This window comes from Thalassophryne amazonica, chromosome 3 (assembly GCF_902500255.1).
Source record: "Thalassophryne amazonica chromosome 3, fThaAma1.1, whole genome shotgun sequence".
NCBI classification, from domain to species: domain Eukaryota; kingdom Metazoa; phylum Chordata; class Actinopteri; order Batrachoidiformes; family Batrachoididae; genus Thalassophryne; species Thalassophryne amazonica.
In genome coordinates, this window is record NC_047105.1 from 120,117,605 (window position 1) to 120,139,670 (window position 22,066).

The following is a 22,066-nucleotide window of genomic DNA, read 5'->3' on the forward strand; positions in this document are numbered from 1 at the left end:
CGAAAAATGGCTGAAGTCGTAATTGCTTCAGAAAATTTTCTATACAATGGTTTTGACTTCATGTAGAAGAAATATACTGTAAAATAGAGATGTTATGAAAAAGTAATGACCTGCCAAAATAACAAATATGGAACTTCAAAACAAAATTCAAGGTAATCACTGGGGAAATAAGAATAAACATGTGAAGTTAGTTTTTTAAATGTTGTACTTATAGTTTATATATAATAACATATTTTACTAAAACTAGGAATGATTAAACCTACTGTTTGTGATTGATTCCATTTCATAATGGAGTTGATGTAAATGAATGGGACGCTCTTGGATATTTTATTTTATTTTATCTAAACAATGATATAAAAGAACTCATTTGTAACTTGTAATGCACCAGATGTTTTCAGGCTGTTGTCAAGTTTCTTGCCAGATTTAAATAATAATGGAGACACTTGTACTGAGTGCATGAAACACAAATTCAAAATGGATGAAACCTGTTTCATTCACTACTCCTTGTTGCCTGGTGAGCATTTTGCATTTTTAACATTTACATTAACATTTACATTAGTCAACCAGATCACCAGTAATTTTGTGGATTTTTACAGACAGTACAAATTATAGGGTTGATGTGAATATTTATAAGATGTGTGTGAGTGTGTGTGTGTGTGATGAAAGCAATTTTGCTGTTTTCTTGATTTACACAAAACGTGGCCTCTAATAGACACCCATAAATTTTATCAGAATTTAACAAAAAAAAAAAATTAACTCCTACTGCTATTACTAATGATATTTTTAACAAATGGACATTGAGAGATGGTGTGTTTTGAGCCTCAGATAAGGCACTCTGGTAAGTGTCCTTGTTGTTAGTATTGTTACCACTTGAACTGTTTGTCCGTGTGTGTCTGTGTGTCTGTCCATTACACCGCCTCTTGAATGTGATCAAAGCCAACTGGGTTATGATTCAAATGCACATTCTCCATATCTGTTTCTCAGATGAGTCTGACTTTGAGTTTGCTTTGATCCCTTTCAACCTCGGCCATTCGACAACTGAAAATTTGTTTCTGAAATGAACAGAAGTTACACAGGCCCACAAACTGAATGCACTAAGTTTCCTCTCCTTCTGCATTATAGCCGCTGTTTTGCTGTGGCTAATTGCTGGCAGCTAATTACAGAAAGTCTGTAAGTGTCCTTCTCAACCACACACAAACAACTTTTCCTGTACTTTTAAATACATTTTGACGAGAAGTGTGTGTGTGTGTGTGTATGTGCTCGTGTGTGTGGTTGCACACCGAGGGAGGAGGGACGGGAGGGAAGCAAACCGGTGTTGCGTGTCTTGTTCGGCTCGTTTGGCTGACAAACTGCTTTTAGCGTTTAATTATCCATAGCTCTGTGATTAATAGGTTTTAATTACTGTAACCCATGGCAACCTGAAATATGCACAGGTCTCCAAACGAGGTCAGCCTATCAAAACTCCACTAAAAAAATCAAAGGTGACAAAGGCAAACAAATAGAACATTAAAGGGAAAAAAACAAGACGGTAACATGAAGCCTCCCCACTAAAAGTTATTATTCATCATCACACTCAAATTGACAACTGCATGAGATACGACTCCACAATTTGATTATTTTACTGCAAATTGAACTGCTTATGAAACCTCTCCAAATAGAAAAGAGCATTTGACCAAAGCTTCACAAATGTATATGGTAAATTAATGCAAAAATTAAACAAACACACACACATTTCTAGATGCGCTTGTGCAGACTCACGTTAGACTGAATTTAAAAACTCAATCTTAATTCTAAGTGCAAATGACACAAACTACCATGTAGATGTAGTAACAGACGGGAGAATTCTGACACTCAGGGAGACTAACAGAAAAAAAAAAATACTGCCCCACAACCAACAGAGAACAGTGGAGGTTCGCTGCAACAAAATATTATTGCTGTGACAATATTTCGCTGTACAGAGCCCTGGAAGTGTCATCGCAAAATGTTTTGCATGTGGAGAGAACGTGTGCACGTTTTATTATATTGTGCGCACGTTTTATTATATTGTGCACACATTTTATTATATTGTGTGCACGTTTTATTATATTGTGCACATGTTTTAAGCATTGTTTCATTAAAACAAAGGCACAATCTACTTAAACGTGGCCACAATTTGTAAAACGTGCATTCAATATTGTGGTGACACATAAATGTTGGCTATGAGCCAACAAACCAGCAGACACTGCAACACATTTCCCCATTAGAAATGGATCTGGTCAATGTGTATCATCATGGTTTGGGTGCACAAGGACATACAGAGAACTCCAGCTGCCCAGCATGACATCATCTGGAGTTTAACCACATTAAAAAGGATGCTGTGGGCGAAGCATCTCCCCGTCGTGACAATGACAATTTAGGTCATATTATGGACTTCATTTTAAACGAAAGGAAAACGTGCACTCGTTTTATTAATACGAGGTCTCAATTAAAAGAAAATGTGCGCACGTTTTATTAATTCGAGGGCTCGATTAAAGGAAAACGTGCACACGTTTTATTCATTCGAGGGCTTGATTAAAGGAAAACGTGTGCACGTTTTATTAATTCGAGGGCTCGATTAAAGGAAAACGTGTGCACGTTTTATTAATTCGAGGGCTTGATTAAAGGAAAACGTGTGCACGTTTTATTAATTCGAGGGCTCGATTAAAGGAAAATGTGCACACGTTTTATTAATTCGAGGGCTTGATTAAAGGAAAACGTGCACACGTTTTATTAATTCGAGGGCTTGATTAAAGGAAAACGTGTGCACAAATCATCATGGCCATTAAAACGTGCGCACAAATTATCACGGCCTGAAAAATGTGCGCACGTTTTATTAATTTGAGAGCACATTTTATTCATTTGTGGGCTCAATTAAAGGAAAACGTGCACACAAATTATCATGGCCAGAAAAAAAAATATCACTTTAAGTGACCTCTCCCGGGTTCCGTATCGCTGAGAGACAGTACCTGCATATGCACCCTGTGACTGTATCTTCAAATTCTGTGTATCATTTGATCAATTAATATATATAATGATAGTGCCACAATTAAATGAATGTAATACTATAAATATATATAAAATTAATTCTGAATGACTGTAAATGCACTATATATATATATATGTGTGTGTGTGTGTGTGTGTGAAATGTTTAATTTCTGACTTTTCTTTGTATTTTACTCAATACTTTATTATTATTATTAGAGCTTTTCCATGCAACATATTTAAGCCATTGTAAGATGAAAACTATTTTTGCTTCTTCTTTTTTTGTGTGTGTGAGAGAAAGGCATGGTACATGGGTGTGCACTCTTTGAATACATCTTCAAATTCTATGTACTGTGTGCTCAATTAATATATTTAATGATGGTGCCACAATGAAATGAAAGTCAATTCATATAAATCTAATTATTCAGGCTTTTCTCTTTTATTTTACTAAATACTGTTATATTCCACTTAAGGATCACGGGGGAACTTGAGCCTATGCCAGCAGTTATAGGGCGTGAGGTAGGGTACACCCTGGACAAGACCCCAGTCTGTCACAGGGCAACATATAGACAGACAAACACATTCACACCTGCACACATACACACCTACGGTCAATTTAAAGTTTCCTATCCACCTAACCTGCATGTCTTTAGATGTGAGAGGAAACCGGAGCACCCGGAGGGAACCCACGCAAACACGCATGCAAACTCCTCACCAAAAGGCCCCAGACGGGAACCAATCCCATGACCTTCTTGGTGTGAGGCAATAGTGCTAACCAGTAATCCACAGTGCTGCCTATTATTATTATTAGAATTATTAATAATATCAAGATCATTGTCATTATTATTATTATTATTATTTGTTGTAGTAGTAGTAGTAGTAGTTGTTGTAATATTTTGACATTTTTCAGACCACATGGATATCAATAACAAAGCATCTGGGAGTTCACCCAATAAGAAGCACTGTAATAGAATCAATGAAAATGAAAAAATCATTTTGATTTCTTTTAATGATGATGTGAACTCAATTTTGAAAAGCAATATGAAAAGATGTAATTCTGAACATCTGAGTCCGATTTAATTAGGCGTGAACTTTCTTACATAAGACGAGCTTCAAACAGACATATTTATTCTCTGTACAGTTAACACCTTACAAATTTATTTTTTGGCATTTAACATTCTGAGGCTGTGAGCTTTGCTCTAGTTAGTTACATGAAAGGGCAACACTAATGCACACTGGCGCCTGTGTGCCACTCACGACCAGCAGCTCTCCGTTTCTGAGTTGCTAGAGGAAAAATAGCAATTAGAAAGAAGCACAAAAATTGGACTTCATGTGATTGCAAGCGGTAACTCTTCCCATTGCAATCCAATGAATCCAATAAATCCAATAAATCCAATCCAATAAATTTTCATAAGGAACTGGAAAGCTAGTTTTTTTTTCAGTGTGCAAAAGATGCTTCATAACCACAACATCCATAAAATCCATAGGAATGTTGTTACCCCATGGCCATGTGAACATGCTTTCACTTATGGGCATAAGAGGCTGATTAAATGAATTTTTAGATAATAATAATATATAATAAAAAACACTGCCTTACATTCATTTAAAAGCAATAATAAAAAAAAAAACATGTTGCAGCATTTTCAGTTTTCTTCCTGCCTGTGTTGACTTACCTACGCAGGAGTCTCTGTGCTCTTCAAATCCAGCCGAGCACACACACCTCCCAATGGGCACCAGCCACTCGCCCTCGGCACTGCAGTACATTTTGGGTGTGTCCCTCTCCTCGGCATGATCCAAACACTGACCCCTGACCTCTACTAAAGAGGAGGAGTCGGCGCCTGTCACCACGTCAGTGAACACTGCCAAGTTACGGCTGACACCCACACAGCGTTTGTAGTACACCCGCACCGAGGTGAGAGCGATGCAGGCGCCGATGTCCTGGAAAGCCAAATAGAACCCTCGTCTGCTCAGGGGGCCCACGCCACGCACCTGTGGGGGGGATGAGAAGGCTTTGACACCCCACATCACCTTTTATCACATTTCTTGCAATATACATTAAATACTACAACAATAAAATACTGTATGGTCATACACTGCTTACTTAACTGAAATTGGATTTAAGCTCTAACGCTGATGATGATGTTGTAAGGTGGTGTATTATTTTATAATAAAGCATTTTAAAGGTTTTGTCTGTTTAGATTTTTCAGAAAATTGACTTTTTTTTTTTTTACTTATTTGTTGAAATCTCTTTGTTGTAGTTATTATGGCAGTGCAATCAACCTGAGAAATACTCTTAATGGATTTGTTTCGGAAAAGGTCATGGTAATTGGGGTCTGTAATGGAAATCCTGTTGGAGAATGTCTTTGAATGTCTTTGCTGTTCTGTCCTGTGATTACTTGGAGTTACCCAGACATTTTGTCTCAAACAAACAGTTCTGACTGATTATGGCAGCCGTAATACTGCGTACATGGAAATAAATTATGGGGAAGATGCTACAAAACCATTACACATACGGATAAGCCAGTGTGGATTGCCTGAATCTGGATCAGTCTGGGACAATTTAAACAGTTAGAGGAGAGGATAACACAGAGGACAGAGGAAGTGGAAAGAAAGAAGAGTGAAGGTGAACATAACAAACAAAACAGAAATCTGAGAAGAGGGAGCCAAGATAAAATTACGTGAGAAACTTAAGTGTACAGGGAAAAAAGGGAAACTGAAACAGTGTACAGTTGCTGTGAGTTCTAAAAAAAACAACAAAAAACAGCAGGTTTTTCAGAAACTGAATTCCTGCCATAGTGCTCTAGAGCAAAGTGCAGTGGTTAAAGAGTTGAAAAGCATTGACAAATCATTCAGATGGAAAAAAGATGTGAATGTTCAATTAAAAAGTATGTTAATTAAATGTGAACTTCAAGCAATTTGCAAAAGATTCAGCAGGATCAGATGTCTGTTTGGATTCCATGGACAACAACAGCCGGCACATGCTGTTTGAGACAAACGCTCTCCTGGAGACTCTGACAGCGCTCTTATCCAAACCAATTAAATCCAAGAGCTAAATTTAACTATAATTTACAGTTTTTGGTGAACAATCATTATTGTAAAAGTATTTGTAGGCAGGTTTGGTCCTGTTAGACTAGTCATGGGCAGAGTTAAAATGCAACCACCTGATGATAAAGATTACAATTTTTTACCATTATGATAGAAAATATGATAGACCAATATCCTGAGAGTTGTTTATAATTAACAGAGTGGATCAATAGGGAGTTTTCCAGTAAAGGGAAATTTTACTCTGCACTGAAAAAACAACAAAATTTTAAAAAAAAGTTGTTTCAATTGGTAACACATGAATTATTTAAGTGGTTTGAACTTAAGTTAGTAAGTTAGATCAACTCAACTTACAAACCTAAGTTAAAACAACTTAATTCAATTAGATGTTACCAATTAAAACAAATAATTTAAGTTGGTTCAGCTATTCTCTTTTCTTCAGTGTGTGTCAGCTTGACCATGAAAGACATGTTTGGATACAAGGAGAGACAGGTCAACTGAACAAGCACACAAGACTGACTATGAAGGGGAAAAGAGACAGGCACTAGGATGTGGGGTAAGACTAAAGGTCAGAAAGCAAAGATCACATGTACAAACAAATACGGCATCTGAAAAATGATCAGCCTGGCGCATTGTGTTTTTGTTTGTCCGACGGACAAATGTACGAAGTTTGTCTGGGGTCCAGACCTGGACTTATGTCCACCATCTTACATTCCTGGTGCATTTCCTCCTGCTGGGGCGACTCCTCCCCCTCCTCAATCAGCCCGTCTCCAATCCTAACCACAACCTGGATGTCACACATGTTAAGACTTGATCTTTCTGTTCATGATGATGAATTTTAAGGCACCTTGACACTTGCATGCACTTAACCCCCGCACTGCTGCGAAATTCATCATGCCAATGCAACCTGCTGGATGCCACGCTTTGTGCCGCTGGATGCTGTGTTATATAAAATAATTATTTCATAGTGGGTTAATCATTTGCTCTCAGAATTTGGCTGATGAAACCACTTCTAATCACTCCGGAATTACAGAGGAATTATGTACAGCTGCAGCTGTTCTTGTTCACTTCATGAGATGGAGAACACATTTGGAATTGTCTAAAAGGTAGTTATTTTTAATGTTTATATTGTAATGTCTTGGTAAAACTGTTGGATTTTCATTCCTTCTCAGGAGTATCTGTAAAATTATGTTTATTATAGATTTAACATCTCATAATAATCATTCAGATGAGCTGCGCTGTGATGCACTGCACTGATGCAATGACTCGCAGTGGCACACAGTGTTTTTGAATTGTTTGGGCAATGCTAGCATTTAGTTAAAAAAAAAAACAATGCGTGCCAGAGATTTTGAACATTTCAAAATTTTCTTTGCACTCTTGCACAAAGCTGCACACAGTTTACAATGAGTTTACAATGAGTTTACCCTCTGGCATGACCATTTGCATACCAGTGCACGGCTCACATTGTGCAAGTGTCAACGTACCTTAAGACAAATGTTCAGGTTTCTCTCACTCCCGCTTACTATCATTTCGATACAGGTTTGTCTCCACACTGTATCTCACTAAATCTGACTTGCAGGAATGTTAAGATCTTTGGTAAATATCTCGGTGTGACTTCCTGGATGACTTTGAAGTTACAGGAGACCCAGGTGTACTGTACAGCAAGAAAGAACAGGTATACGTATATCATTCACAATGGTTTCTATGGTAACAGCATTGAGTGGAGCTCATTTTGTAAAAGCACATATTAGCTAAAAACACCCACAAAGACAGACATCTTGTTGTGTGGGCCGCCAGAAGAGGAGGTACTGCTGGCCCACCACCAGAGGGCACCCTGTCTGGAGTGCGGGCTCCAGGCACCAGAGGGCGCAGCCGCACAGGAGCAGCCAGGGTGACAGCTGTCACGCATCACCTGCAACAGCTGTTACCAATCATCTGATCAGCAGGGGTACATCAGCAGGACAACGTCTCCACCTCTTTGCCGAGATATCCTTCTACCTGGAAGGTAACATTCTCAGCTGACTGTGTTTCTGACTGTGAATATCTGTTGCTTGTGTGTGCTGGACAGCGGATATTCTGTTTCTTTTTCCAACGAGAGGTGGAGGTAGTTTTCCTGCCGTGTGGATTGCTGGGTGCAAACGCGCCCTCATTTAATTGCTTTTTGTTCCTCGCCAGTAGTACCAGGTCCGACACGCGGAGGCAGTGGCCACCTGGGAGTTCGGGACTTGGCGGCTCCAGTATCCCCGGGGTCTGGTGGCGGAGGAAATCGTGTGGTTCCGGTTCTGCTTTGGACAGACGTCTCCTATCTTCGAGCCTGCCCACACGACATCTTTGTGAATTGACTTTTTGACCATTGTTGTAATCTGTTGTATTTGTTGTGCGCATTCACAACAGTAAAGTGTTGTTATTTGACCTACTCCATTGTCCGTTCATTTGCGCCCCCTGTTGTGGGTCTGTGTACCTACACTTTCCCAACACATCTCTGAATTACAGGAGGCGCCAATCTGTGTGTGGGTTGAAAATATAAACATGATGTGGGCTTGATTAAAAGGCGCAGCCCCAACAATTGGACATTGGAAATGCTTCCTCCTCAGACTGACACCTTTGTATGTACTGATGCTGACCTATCAGCTGACCTGTATGCTTTACAGAGTTTTGCTTCTGTGGATGAGAAACACTGATGGTGTGCTGCAGGTTGTATGGTTTCAAACAATGTGTGGGTGGGGTCAAATGACAAACTATGTTTACCTACACATTTGTTTCCAGATTAAGCTAAATTGGCACATTGTTAGTGAGGCTAGCATTGCTCATATCATCTGTCTAGTACTGGTGCAGTGGAGAGAGAGAATGGGACTATAAAAAACAAACTGGCTATGTGTGAAACAAGGCATCTAATGGACAAAAGAGTTACCCATAATGCTAATGTACATATGTATGAGGAGTTAATACCTGAGTAACCTTTATCTACTGAGACATCCTGGTGACCTCTAATTTATGTGATTGATCTTTGTTGGGGCTCTTTGTTCCTGAGGCCAACTGTTGTATCCATGGAGGTAACCTGACTGATGTTTGCTCCTGAACACAGAGTGTAAAACATGCCAACTATGGGACTACTAGTTTTACTGTATTAATGATTCAACAGACAGATATTTCAATGTCAGAAGCAACAGACTGTTTCTGAACCTCCGTACAGAGCTTTTTGTTTTAATAAAGCTGCCTAATTTCTAACACGACCTTGTCATTTAATATTTTCCACCACAGAGTCTAAGGTTTAGATTTTTTTGCACCAATGGCCAACAAACGTGTCACACAAATGGAGGTGGGACCTGGAATTTTTTAGGGCAAGGTCAAACTGGACAAAGGTCAATCATTGGGCCAAAGTCACTGGGATTAAATGCAAAAATTTAAGATTTTCACTCAGAATTGCACCAAATGTGGCACATATGATATATAGGGGTGCATTCTGGAACTGGCCACCGATTTCCAGTTTGATAAAAGTGAATTATTGGGGCCAAGGTCATGTCTACCTGTCAGATTGTTTACCTTCTTAAGGGCCCCTTCACACATAACACCAAATATGCAGAAACCGGGAGAAAATTAGTGAACCAAAAATGAAATGGGGAACCGCGAAACATTCCGCCTGTTGTTGGGAGGGCCGCACGGTCGGACAGGTGTGCACAATACCGCAGTGACGGTTTCATGCACGCTCATGTTCGCGCTCACGAACACAGTGCGAGCATGTGGAAAAGTCACACACACAGCAGTGGAGCAAAAAAATAAAAAAAATAAAATAATAATAATAATAATAAAACACCACAATTTATAATATTTAATTTCTGTTATAAAGAGCGGAGTTAGCCTCCACCTAGACGCACACCAGGAAGTAATGAAATGACGTGGATTATTGTTCTCCCTTTACTTTTTACATGAATTACCTGATGTGCTCTTCTCATGAAGACATCAGCCGGGCTCTCGTCTCATGAAGAGCCGGCTCTCATGTCATGAATGTATCAGCCCACGTAGGGTGTCCGGCACACAGTGATCCGCTGGTGACCATGTTGCAAATGTGGATAACACTTTATTTGAAGGTATCATCATAATAGTGATATATATCACTGTTATAAGTGTTACATGTTATAAGTGTTACTGTGGTGTTATATCACTATTATGACGATACCTTCAAATAAAGTGTTATCCACATTTGCAACGTGGGGTGTCTGGCACACAGTGATCCGCTGGTGACCACGTTGCAAATGTGGATAACACTTTATTTGAAGGTATCGTTATAATAGTGATATAACACTGTTATAAGTGTTACATGATACAGTCATGAATGTGTCATAAACATTATGTCAATGTCATAAATGTTTATGACTGCTGTCATTAAGTGCAATTTGGTTTTTGTAATGACAAGTTGATATTTTTTGGGTTGTCTTGAATATGACAACTTGACATTAATCAAAGCGACATGACCAGAAGTTGTCTTTGGCCTTTTTGGTCTTCAGTTGTATGCCAACTTGTCAACTTGTCATTACAAAAACCGAATGACACTTAATGACAGCAGTGACATAATGCTGACATAATGTTTATGACACATTCATGACTGTGTAATGTAACAGCTATGACAGTGTCATGTCACTATTATGACAATACTTTCAAGTAAAGTGTTACCCAAATGTGACATGTGTTTTAATTATTACAACGTGGGGAAATCCCACAGTGACACGCGCCTCGCAGTAATTCTGAGCATGGCACGATATTCACCAGCGTTGCGGTGCGCTGACGCTGTGGGTCAGGTGAAATGATATGTTTTAATTTATTCCCACATGAGGACAGCAAGCTGACATCATTATGTGATGTCATATTCTACCAGCCACTACAGGTGCTCCCCAGCTGTGACTTGTGAGCACAGATATCTGAACAGCTGCATGCCACAGGGGGACACGCCCCCTTTGTCCGCGGACATCGCTTTTGTGAGGAAAAAAACAAACAAACACACACCATGAAAAACACTGCAATTTATTGAATCCCTCTTATTGAGTGGACAATGCAAGTATGATCCTTCTGTTCCGCTGTAGATGACCCATGGTCATAGACGTACACTAATGAAATGACATGAATGAAGTAGTGCGTGCTTATCATGTTCACATCTGCTGGCCCAGCGTGTCCAGCGAGTGGTGCACATGTCCAACGAGCAGCGTGCGTTTTCAGCGAACGGCATGGCGAAGGAGAGACACCGCATCATATGGAGCATAACTCATGTGCGTGACATGGCATTCAGAATGACAGCTGAGTGTTCACATGATCAGACGGTCCTTTTCACATGGAGGAGACTGCCAGTGTGCGCGCTGAGCGGCCACTCCAGCCCATCGCAAAGGCGATATGTTTTTATGTATTTCCACATGAGGGCAGCAAGCACACACACGCACCTCACGGCGTACAGTTGTAATGTCATGTCCTTCAAAACATGGTACATGTTCACCAGCTGTGACTCGCGGGTCCAGAGACCTCAGCAGCTGCTGCTGTTTGGGGCCACCTGTTAGTGCAGCGCACAGAAGAAAGTGTCACTCTCTGTTTCTGTGTTCTGTGATCATTCATTTTAGGTATATGTTATGTAATTGTGTGTGTAGTTATTGTAGTAATTATTTATATACCTGTCCTGGCTGTGGTCTCTGTGTTTTTAATGTAACATGTCGTGTGCACTGAGCTGTCATTTCCAGCTGTCAGTGAGTGTCTGGCTGGATATCAGCTGAGAGGTGCCTTGCTGTGCTGTGTGCGCTCAGACGTGGCTGGCCGGTCCCTATGTGAAGTCTGTACATACATATCAGCATTTCATGCATGTGTTGCGTGGGCGGGGGGGGGGGCGCATGCATACCACATGTGTTGCGGGGGGCGTGGGGGTAGGCATGACACATGTACACACGCACGATACACATGCACACCAAGTGTTGAGATGGGGTGACATTCTGGCACACCACATGTGTGTTGCTAGATTACACCACACTCATGTGGCACAGCTCGAATGTGGTCACCTGCTGTCTACTATCCGGGCACTTAGAATAGCCATGCCTTTTCTAAGTGCCCGGCGAGCAGTGTTAGATGTTTATATGTGGCACCTGGAATTTGGCAGATACCTGAGAGACGGGTCGAATGGGCACTTGCATGGCAATCACTGTCTTTCACCTGCTTGTGCGCACGAATGGTTGCGGTGATAGCAGTATGAGGCATTTTTCATGAGTGGCATGCAATTCCTCCTTGTTGCACCGATCGGCTTCAATTGTGTTATGTGTGAAGGGGCAACCTGGTCTCACGGCAAGTCGTGATTCACCAGCACGAAATATACATTAATTTATTGGTTCGTGATATTGTGACGAAAAGCACCTCATTTTCATCATGGCAGCACAAATTCATTCTAATTCATTCCGTGATGGTTGCACAATATTAAAAGTGAAGTGGGGGGGTCGGGGTGGTTATGGTTAGGGTGTGGGGAAAGAGGGAGATTAGGTTATGGTTAAGGTTAGGGTTGGGGGTAGGAGTAGGGTTAGGAATAGTGAGTTAAAAAAAACCCTGTCACGAAAATTTGACTCATTTCGTCATGAGAGCATGAATACAAACAAACAAACAAACAAAAAGTGAGACTGGGTTGGAAGGGGCCCTAACTGAGTTCCTTCTGCTGATTTCTACCAAACTTGGAATGTGAAGGAAGGTTCAACTTGAAATTTCCCTGAAATAATTAATGTTTCAAAGGCCAACGTCAAGAAATTTGGTCAGGAAAAAAAGGGAAGGAAAAAAAGGCGCTCTTCTTTTCTACCATATTAAAAGGCCTTTATTTTCATGATTAAAAAATATTAAAAATATATGAGTACAACCCAAACATTGTGGCACAAACAGCCTTCTTTAAGGTGTACTCCTCAAACACACAGTTCCCCTTTTTGTGTGAAGTAACATAATTACAAACACCTGAGTGGCAAGGAGGTCACAACTGCACAAAAATGTAAATCCACTAGGCTGGCAATCATAGGTCAAAGACAAGATAAAAGCACAATTTTAATGTTTACAATAAAGAACTAAAATCAATTTCTTCATTTGGTCCTGGCTACACAGTGGCCTGCAAATTATAGATGCAAAAAGTCTGTATACCAACAACCCCAATTTATCACCACCCCAAATATTCTTATTTATACTTTCGAAATCTGCAACTCATCTTACTATTATGAAAATTATGAAGGTGTATCGTCATAAGAAGATCCAAATTAGCTTTTCTAATGGCATTCTTATGCTCAAAGACTCTTATCCTGTACTTTTTTTTTTTTTTTGGCCTTTATAAAAGCGGTCACATGTGCAATGAAAATGGTATATAACAAACATTATATTTCATGTGGCCAAGTGGTTAATGCGCTTGGTTTCAGTGCAGAAGGTTCCGGGTTCAAATCCCACCCCTGCCACATTTCTCCATGTAATGTGGAGTTGCGTCAGGAAGGGCATCTGGCGTAAAACCTCAACATGCAGATCCACCTTGGATTTACTGTGGCGACCCCGAGTGCAAACAAGGGAGCAGCCGAAGGGACTTACTATATTGCATTTAATGAATGTTTCCTTATGCTACACCTTCGTAAGTTCTTTTGGCTACTTCCCTTTTGCTTGGGCTCACCACTGCAGATACAACCTGGATCTGCATGTTGATTGGCCAGACTTTTTAAGCTGGATGCCTTTCTTGACGGAACTACACATTACACAGAGAATGGGCATGGGTGGGCTTGAACCGAGAACCTTCTGATTTCAAAGCAAGCACACGCACCACTAGTTTTAGAATGACTAAAACCTTTGACTAACAATTAATGACTAAATTCAAGAATGATTGCAAAACCACATTTGCAGAGACCCTGTAACTGTTGCTGAAGTAGCTTTTTCATCAGTAGGAAGAATTCTGTTAAAATATGCATATAAAGTGTAGGGGCCCTCTTAAAACTAATTTTGGGAGGTAGGCGAAATGTCTCTCTAAGAATAAATTCATGTTTCATTCCTTTGGGAATCAAAACCCAGATTAACCATTTATGACTGCTTGCACAAAGGGCAAATGAATGAATGTGCTTAACACTGATTTATAAAGTCTATTTTAACAAAGTCTTGAATGTCACTGCAACTTCATAGCGATTTCCATGTTCATCGTTTCATGTAAAAACAGTTTTGAACAAAAAATGGTGTCAACACTGTTAATTTAATATCTACACTTGCGTTTGGTGTTCTCCTGTGACAGCGCCCATAAATCAACTGCTTTGCTTCTAACAACACCTGGGGAACACAACAATTTGATATTTCAATATGCTTGCTTTACATATCATTTCACAGTTCGCTGTCTTGTTATCTCCCCAAAATAGATAATTTAAAAAAAGTTTATTTTTGAAAAATGGTATAAAACTCCTTTTCACAAAAGATAAATGACTGAATATGAATATGGACCAACAGACCTTTCTGTTGACTAAGCAGCCATTGGAGGAAGTATTTGATACTCTACTCTGGATAATTTCAGTAATTTGTAAAGACAGATGCAACAATTTAATGAGGATGAACATTCACATTGAGTATATGTCCCTCCATGCTTTTCTTGACTGAGAGTGCAAGAAAGTGAATAGATGGTGTTATACTTGACAAGAAATAAAACAACAGACTGATATATGGAAAGGACAGGTATATTTTCCTGTCTTCACGGAACCATTTTCATAATGCTGACAAACAGATTTAATAGATTTTTTTTTCCTCTGTTAATTGACTGACATACAACAACAGTGTGTGCTAATTAGATAACTAATTATGAGTAATATGCCCCCTACTATGCTGTTATAGGAGTATTTTAATTAAAATTCCAGGCAAAACAAGAAATTAAAACTGTGTTGTATGATCAATGTCATCTCTAATAGTTTCCCGAACCACTCAGGAGCAATTACTGTATTGGGTACTGTGTGGATTCAGCTTTTTGTTTTTGTTGCCCCCCATCTCCACCCTTCTGTAAGAAGATGGCTCTGGATTTTAAATGGTCACACTATTGTGAAGCTAAAAAAAACATGTTCTATTATCTTAATCTTTTTGTCACACTGCAACCATACGAGAAGGTTGAGCAAAACACATTAGTAAGAAAATTCATTCAGAATTGGATAATCCTTTCCTATCCAAACTGTGGGCTCTAGGAAGTGTTATCTATTGGCAGAGATGACAGGAAAAGAATAACTAGACATGGCAAGATAATGTAAAATCCAAGGCATGATAAGTTTAATGTCATGCTTTCAGCTATAGGTAAGTTGATCTAAATTTATATCATTTTCAAATTAAACAGTCTTTTTCAGCCAAGCCAGGGGATAGATACATGAACATTTCATATACCAACACACACACACACACACACACATATATATATATATATATATATATATATATAGTGTTGTGTATAGACACACACACACTCAACCAGTTTCAACCACTTTCTCCAATTAGGGGTGACAGGGGGCTGGAGCCTACTGCAGTAGTCATAGGGCATGAGGCGGGTTACACCCTGGACAGGACACTAGTTTGTCACAGGGCCACACATAGACAAACAAACACATTCACACCCGTACACACACCTATGGACAAATTAAAGTTTCCAATCTGCCTAACCTGCATTCTTTGGATGTGGGAGCAAGTTGGAGCACCCATAGAGAACCCACGCAAGCTTGGGGAGAACATGCAAACTCCTCACGGAAAGGCAACAAATGGGAATCGATCCCATGACCTTCTTGCTGTGAGGCAACAGTGCTAACCACTAAGCCACTATGCTGCTCAAACACTTTCCCATTCAGTTCAAATCTATGTGCATGTTGTGTTTGTCATTTCTTTCAGGCAACATGGAAAATGTACCTGAAGATATGCAGCAAATATTTTTCTGAACAAAACTGTAATTGGAATTATGTTTTTTAAGCATATTATAAGTCCCATTGTTCACAATGGATGCACATAGCTCATGCTAATGCTAGCCTGTTTGCATAACTATATGTGACGGCCAAGTGATCAGGGCACTGCGGAAGGTTCCCGGTTCAAACCCCACCCCTGCCACATTTCTCTATGTAATGTGGAGTTGCGTCAGGAAGGGCATCTGGCATAAAACCTGTGCCAATTCAACATGCAGATCCACCTCAGATTTGCTGTGGCGACCCAGAGTATAAACAAGAGAGCAGCCAAAGGGACTTACTAGTGACTTTTCATGTTAACGTTAGTCTGTTAAAATTGCGTTATGTGATGCTCCCAAGTTTTTGAGACACAGTTATATCCATTGTGAGTCATTGGTTTATAGTGCTCCCCTCGGTCATGTCATCGGCCATTGCAAGTATGCAGTTTTAAAACATATTATAACTGCCATTTTTCAAAGTGGAGACACTCAACTCATGCTAATGTTAGGTGTGAACTTGATATTTTTGTTTAATTTTACAGATATTCCCCCCTTTCTTCAGGGGGCATATGTAATTGAACAAACTAAATATAATGATTACTGTTCATATAAATCAGCACCAATCAGAGTATCACCTGTCACCTTGACACTTGCATGAATTTGATCCCCGCACTGCTGCACAATTTGTTGTGCCAATGCATCCACTTTTGTCCTACTAGACACCACGCTTTGTCCTGCTTGACGCCGCATTAAACACACAACAAATTTAAACACTGAGTACACTTCGGCCTTTGCTGAGTTTCAGCCTCTAACTTTAACTGAATTGCTCAAAGTGGTTCAGCAATTAAGACCTTCCAATTGTCCTTTTGATTCTGTTCCTGCACGATTTTTAAAAAGTATTATTTCTGTCCTTGGGCCATACATTTTAAATGTTATGAATGTTTCTCTTTTATCTGGTTGTGTTCCAGGAGTTTTAAAACATGCTGTAATTCAGCCTCTCCTCAAAAAGCCCACCTTGGATCCTGATATTCGTGCCAATTATAGGCCCATTTCAAAGTTGCCATTCTTAGCTAAAATCCTTGAGAAAATTGTCTATGATCAGTTTCAGTCTCATTTGGATACTAATGGCATTTTTGAAAAATTCCAGTCTGGCTTCAAATCACTTTGTAGTACTGAAACAGCACTGTTGAAAGTTTTTAATGATCTCCTTTTAATTGTTGACTCTGGTTGCTCTGGGATTTTAGTTTTGCTGGATTTGACAGCAGCCTTTGACACAGTTGATCACTGTATTTTAGTGTCCCGTCTGGAGCAGGTTTTGAAAGACACAGCATTGGAGTGGTTTAGATCTTATTTTAGAGACCGTAGTTTCTCTGTGCACCTTGGGCCACACCAGTCCAGCTCAGCACCCTTAAATTATGGTGTTCCACAAGGCTCTGTTTTGGGTCCTGCTCTTTTTTCACTGTATATGCTGCCACTTGGCACCATATTCAGAAAATACAACATGGCCTTTCATTTTTATGCTGATGACCTGCAAATCTATCTGCCACTTAAGCTCCCATCAAATTCTCTTACTATTTTGGTAAATTGTCTGCATGAAATGAAAACTTGGTTGGCTCAAAACTTTCTAATTCTCAATGAGAATAAAACTGAAATAGTTGGTTTTGGCCCTGCATGGTCATCTGGTTCATATGATGTGCTTGGTCCTTTGTCTTCCTGTGTGCATGATTCTGTCAGAAATTTGGGGGTCATTTTTGACAGCTCCTTCAAAATGGACAAGCAAATTAATTTTGCGGTAAAGGGCAGTTTCTACCAACTCAGAATCTTGAGAAAAGTGAAGGCTTACCTCCCAGCGTGTGATTTTTAGCGAGTTATTCATTTGTTTATAACATCTCGTCTAGATTATTGTAACTCACGCTACTGTGGACTGGACCAGTCGTCTCTAAAGCATCTTCAGCAGGTTCAGAATGCTGCTGCATGACTGCTCACAGGGATGAGGAAGCGAGAGCACATCACCCCTGTGTTAGCCTCGCTCCATTGGCTCCCAGTCACATTTAGGATTGATTTTAAGGTCCTGCTGCTTGTGTTCAAGTGTTTAAATGGTTTGGCTCCCGAATACCTCTCTAAGCTTTTAACTCCTTATGTTCCGGTCAGATCAGTGAGGTCAGAAAGCCAGCTTTTATTAAATGTGCACAGATCTTGATTAAAAACTCGAGATGATCGGGCTTTTTTGGTGGCTGCGCCTAAACTTTGGAACAGTTTGCCTTTGCACATCAGAGCTGCTCCATCTCTAGAGTCTTTTAAATCTGTTCTTAGGACTCATTTTTATGCTTTGGATTTTAATACAATTTAAGCTGTGTGTGTCTGGTTTTATGTGTTTTCGTATATTTTGGAATTTTAATGCTCTGTTTTTGTGGTATGGTTTTTGATATTGTTTTTACTGTGAAGCACTTTGGGCAGCTGCTGTTGTTGTAAATGTGCTATATAAATAAAATTGACATTGACATTGACATAATAATTTCGTAGCCAATGACAAACGTGGCCGATGAAGCGATTATCTTATCGCTTCCAGAAACAGAGAAATTATCTACAGCTACAGGTTGTCTCGTATGCGCCATGTGGTGGAGAATGCATTTGGAATCTTGTCTCAGAGCTAATTATTTATAATATATATATATTATATATTTATGTTATATTTAGATTTAACAGGGAACCTTCCACACTGCATATGTCATGATTTGCCCCTGCTCCGTCCGTGATAATTATGATTTTCTGTCAGTTTGTCTTTATTGAGTTCTTTTGTCTGCTTTTTTGATCATCTGTTTCTTTTGCTTCATCACTGCTGCTTGTTTTATGTTCATCACACTTCAACCACATGTTGAGTTCCATTCTTGTTTAGTTTAGTTTTGATCCAGTGTTTTTAATTGTTTCATGATTGCGTATGTCACTAGTTTGATTTGTCAGGTTTACCACATTAGTCTTCGGTTGTATTATTGATGTCAGTTCTGTTCTAGTTTCGGCCTTTGATTTTCTTGTTGCCTGATTTTCTATTTATGGTCAAGTATTAATCTTTTCTTGTCAAGAGTCCATGCATCCTTTGTCCATTAGTTCTTCTCGTTCTTGTTACTTTACTATTGTTAGTTTATGGTTATTAGTCATCTCCATGCTGTCTCTGCACTCCCTTGTCTACACTCAAGGGTGCAATTTAGAACTAGAAATTGGGGGGGGGGGGGGGGGGGTACAAAGTGTGAGGCCCACAGGGCCGAAGGCCATGGGCCGGGGGTCTGGGGGCCGCTTTAGTCCCCCAGAAGCCAACGGTTTCTAGATAAGCTCAGATGCATTCTGAGCATCCAGAACAGTAATTTTAATGTTTTGAGAAGACCATAAAGTGGACACCATTTGACTTATGCAACTTGAAACTGTGATATGAGTACTTTATTCTGAGAATAGCCAGCATTGATTTTATTAACATCAGCATTGATTTTATTAACATCCTGGTGTAAATAAGGTATCACCACATGTGTAGAACTCAAAAAGAATGATAGGTTGTGTTTTCATTAAAAAAAACAACTGCAACGTGGTAAAATGTATTCATAAATATGAAAGAACAGGCTCTTAATAATTATTAACTATTGCATACTGTATTTTTTTCTCAAGATTTGTTTTTGCATAAGTTTGAAGATCATAAGTTTAGGATAAATTACTTATAATGGATTTAATTTTCGAAGTGGCACTAATGACAACACTTATACTGAACATAATTTTACTTGCATAGACTAATTTTGGAGATCAAGCAATAATTGCAGATGGGCTTTCTGAGGTCCCAGATAGCTTTTCTGATTTCCTTTTCTAACTTTCAGAATTTAGTAAATTAGCATACGGCCCATTGATACTTATGTGTAGACACTAGTCCCTAGAGGCAACTATTTTTGGTTTAAAATCTGGGCAAATGCAGTCCCAGAAAATTCCGAATGTGACAAACAAGAAACAGGTGTTGTAAACAAGTCAATGCTGCTAAAAATACAAACTTGCAGAAACAAAGATACTATTCTGACATGGCTTGCACCTAAGACTGGCATAGCATGTTTCAAGTACACACATATATGTCAGAAGGTGGGGGGGGCATACCATATTCTGTCACCCCTGGTTGAAAAGGTGGGGGGACATGTCCCCCCTATCCCCCACCAAATTGCGCCCACGTCTACACTCCTCATCTCTCTTTTCATGTATTCATGCATAGTTTCATTTGTATCACTGTCTCCCTCTGATCCCTGCTCTCGCTTGTCCTGCACCTGCACTTCCTCATCTCTGTTGGCCACACCCCGTTTTGTCTGTTATCTCCTCACCCACTTGTCACTGCACTTTCTTGCCTCACAGTATCTCATCTTTGTTTGTTGACACCCTCCTCCCCCCAGCTCACCACACCTGTTTCACATCACTGATAATTATCTTCTGTGTATTTAAACCCTTTGAGTTGTGTGTTCTGTGCTTGTTCGTTGATGTTCTATCTCTGTTCCAGCTCATGTACCTTAGTTCCTGGCCAGAGTTCTTTGTTGCCGACCGTGCCTGTTTTTTCTTGACCTTGCTTTTGTCTCAGCCCTTGTAACTCTGTTTGCCGTGCTTAGACCTCAGCTTTTATTTTTGACAATGCTCTTGCTTTACACCTACCTGTACCTTTGCCTCACTGACTGCCTTTTTGTGTACCAGACCAACTGCCTGAATTTTTGATAAAGCCTTTTATATCCTGCCACCTGCTTCTGAGTCTGCATTGTGCCTCCTACCACCTGCTGTGCCCAGCTCCCCTGAGAATCCTGACAGCACATAACCTGCTTGGCCACCACCCCTGATTCTCCAATACCTCCTACTCCATTTAGCAATTATTATATAAAAAATATATATATATATTCACCAATGTGTGTGGAGATTGGTGTAGTCTGGTGGAAAAGGAAAAAAAAATACATACACTTATTGAACAGTTCACCAAAATTTGCTTCCTATGAAATTTTAGTAATTAAATTTGCTTGGGTATTCTTTTCATGAAGATAATGACACACATGACCTGGACAATCCTAGACCCCTTCCAAAATTATGTTTTTCAAATGCCCCCCCAAAATTCATGAATTTGGGGAAATTCATGAATTTTTAATTTGTAATATACTGTATGAGAAAATATATGTTTTCGGCAGTGGTGGGCACGAGGGTTCAAGCATGTCTGACGTAAAAACGTATGAATGAAATCCATATAGTTTTTGAAAAAAATAAAAAGGACCTATACTTTATTGACAGCCCTCGTGTGTGTGTGTATATTATATATATGTGCTTTGAACATTTATCCATAACAGTAAAAATTGTAGTCCAGAAAGAAATGCTCCTGATCTGAAACTGAAATTCAGAGGAGGAAACTGACATCTCAGAGGAACCAAATTTTGGTGAACTGTATAAAATGCATGATTGATCTAATCAGTTAGAACCATTTAACTAAATGTCAGTCTGTGACTACAGAATAAGATTTGTAAATGTCTAAAAGAATATCTAAATATGTATTCAGTATCTGTATGTAAGCACACTTGTAACTGTGCAACTGAGATTTGCAAATGTATTAATTTTTATTCATGTGCACACAAATTTGAACAAGAGCAATCAGATATTTCTGATGTCCACCATTCTGGATCTGGATCACTTCCAAAATTCATTGGAGTCTTCCATGCCCTAATATCGATCTGTGGCGCAAATTTGGTGAGAATCCAAGAAGTAGGTTTTTTTGGTTTGTTTGTTTGTTTTTTATGTAATCCTTCAAAGCCTATATAAAGAGAAATCTTTAGCCAGAACTCAGATCCAGATCACCTCCACAATGCAATCGAGTCTTCCATGCCCTAATATCTATCTGTGGTGAAAATTGTGACAACATCCGTGCAATAGTTTTAACGTAATCCTTCAACACCGCATCACGCATAAGGTGAAACCTTGATCCAGAATCCTGATCAGGATCCAGATCACCTCCAAAAATTCAGTGTAGTCTTCCATGCCCTTATATGTCTCTGTGGTGCAAATCTGGTGACAATCAGTGAAGTGGTTTATTTTTGTTAATTTGTTTTTTGTTTTTTTATG

At 39.5% G+C, this 22,066-nt stretch overlaps 1 protein-coding gene across 1 annotated transcript in view; it reads right to left on the bottom strand.

The window, feature by feature from the left end:
* epha8 (eph receptor A8) overlaps window positions 1-22,066 on the bottom strand; it is a 517,518-nt gene that overhangs the window by 191,815 nt on the left and 303,637 nt on the right. Inside the window, exon 6 of the mRNA XM_034167384.1 lies at window positions 4,674-4,989. Coding sequence (XP_034023275.1) covers window positions 4,674-4,989 — 316 coding nt within the window. The remainder of the gene's footprint in view (window positions 1-4,673; window positions 4,990-22,066) is intronic.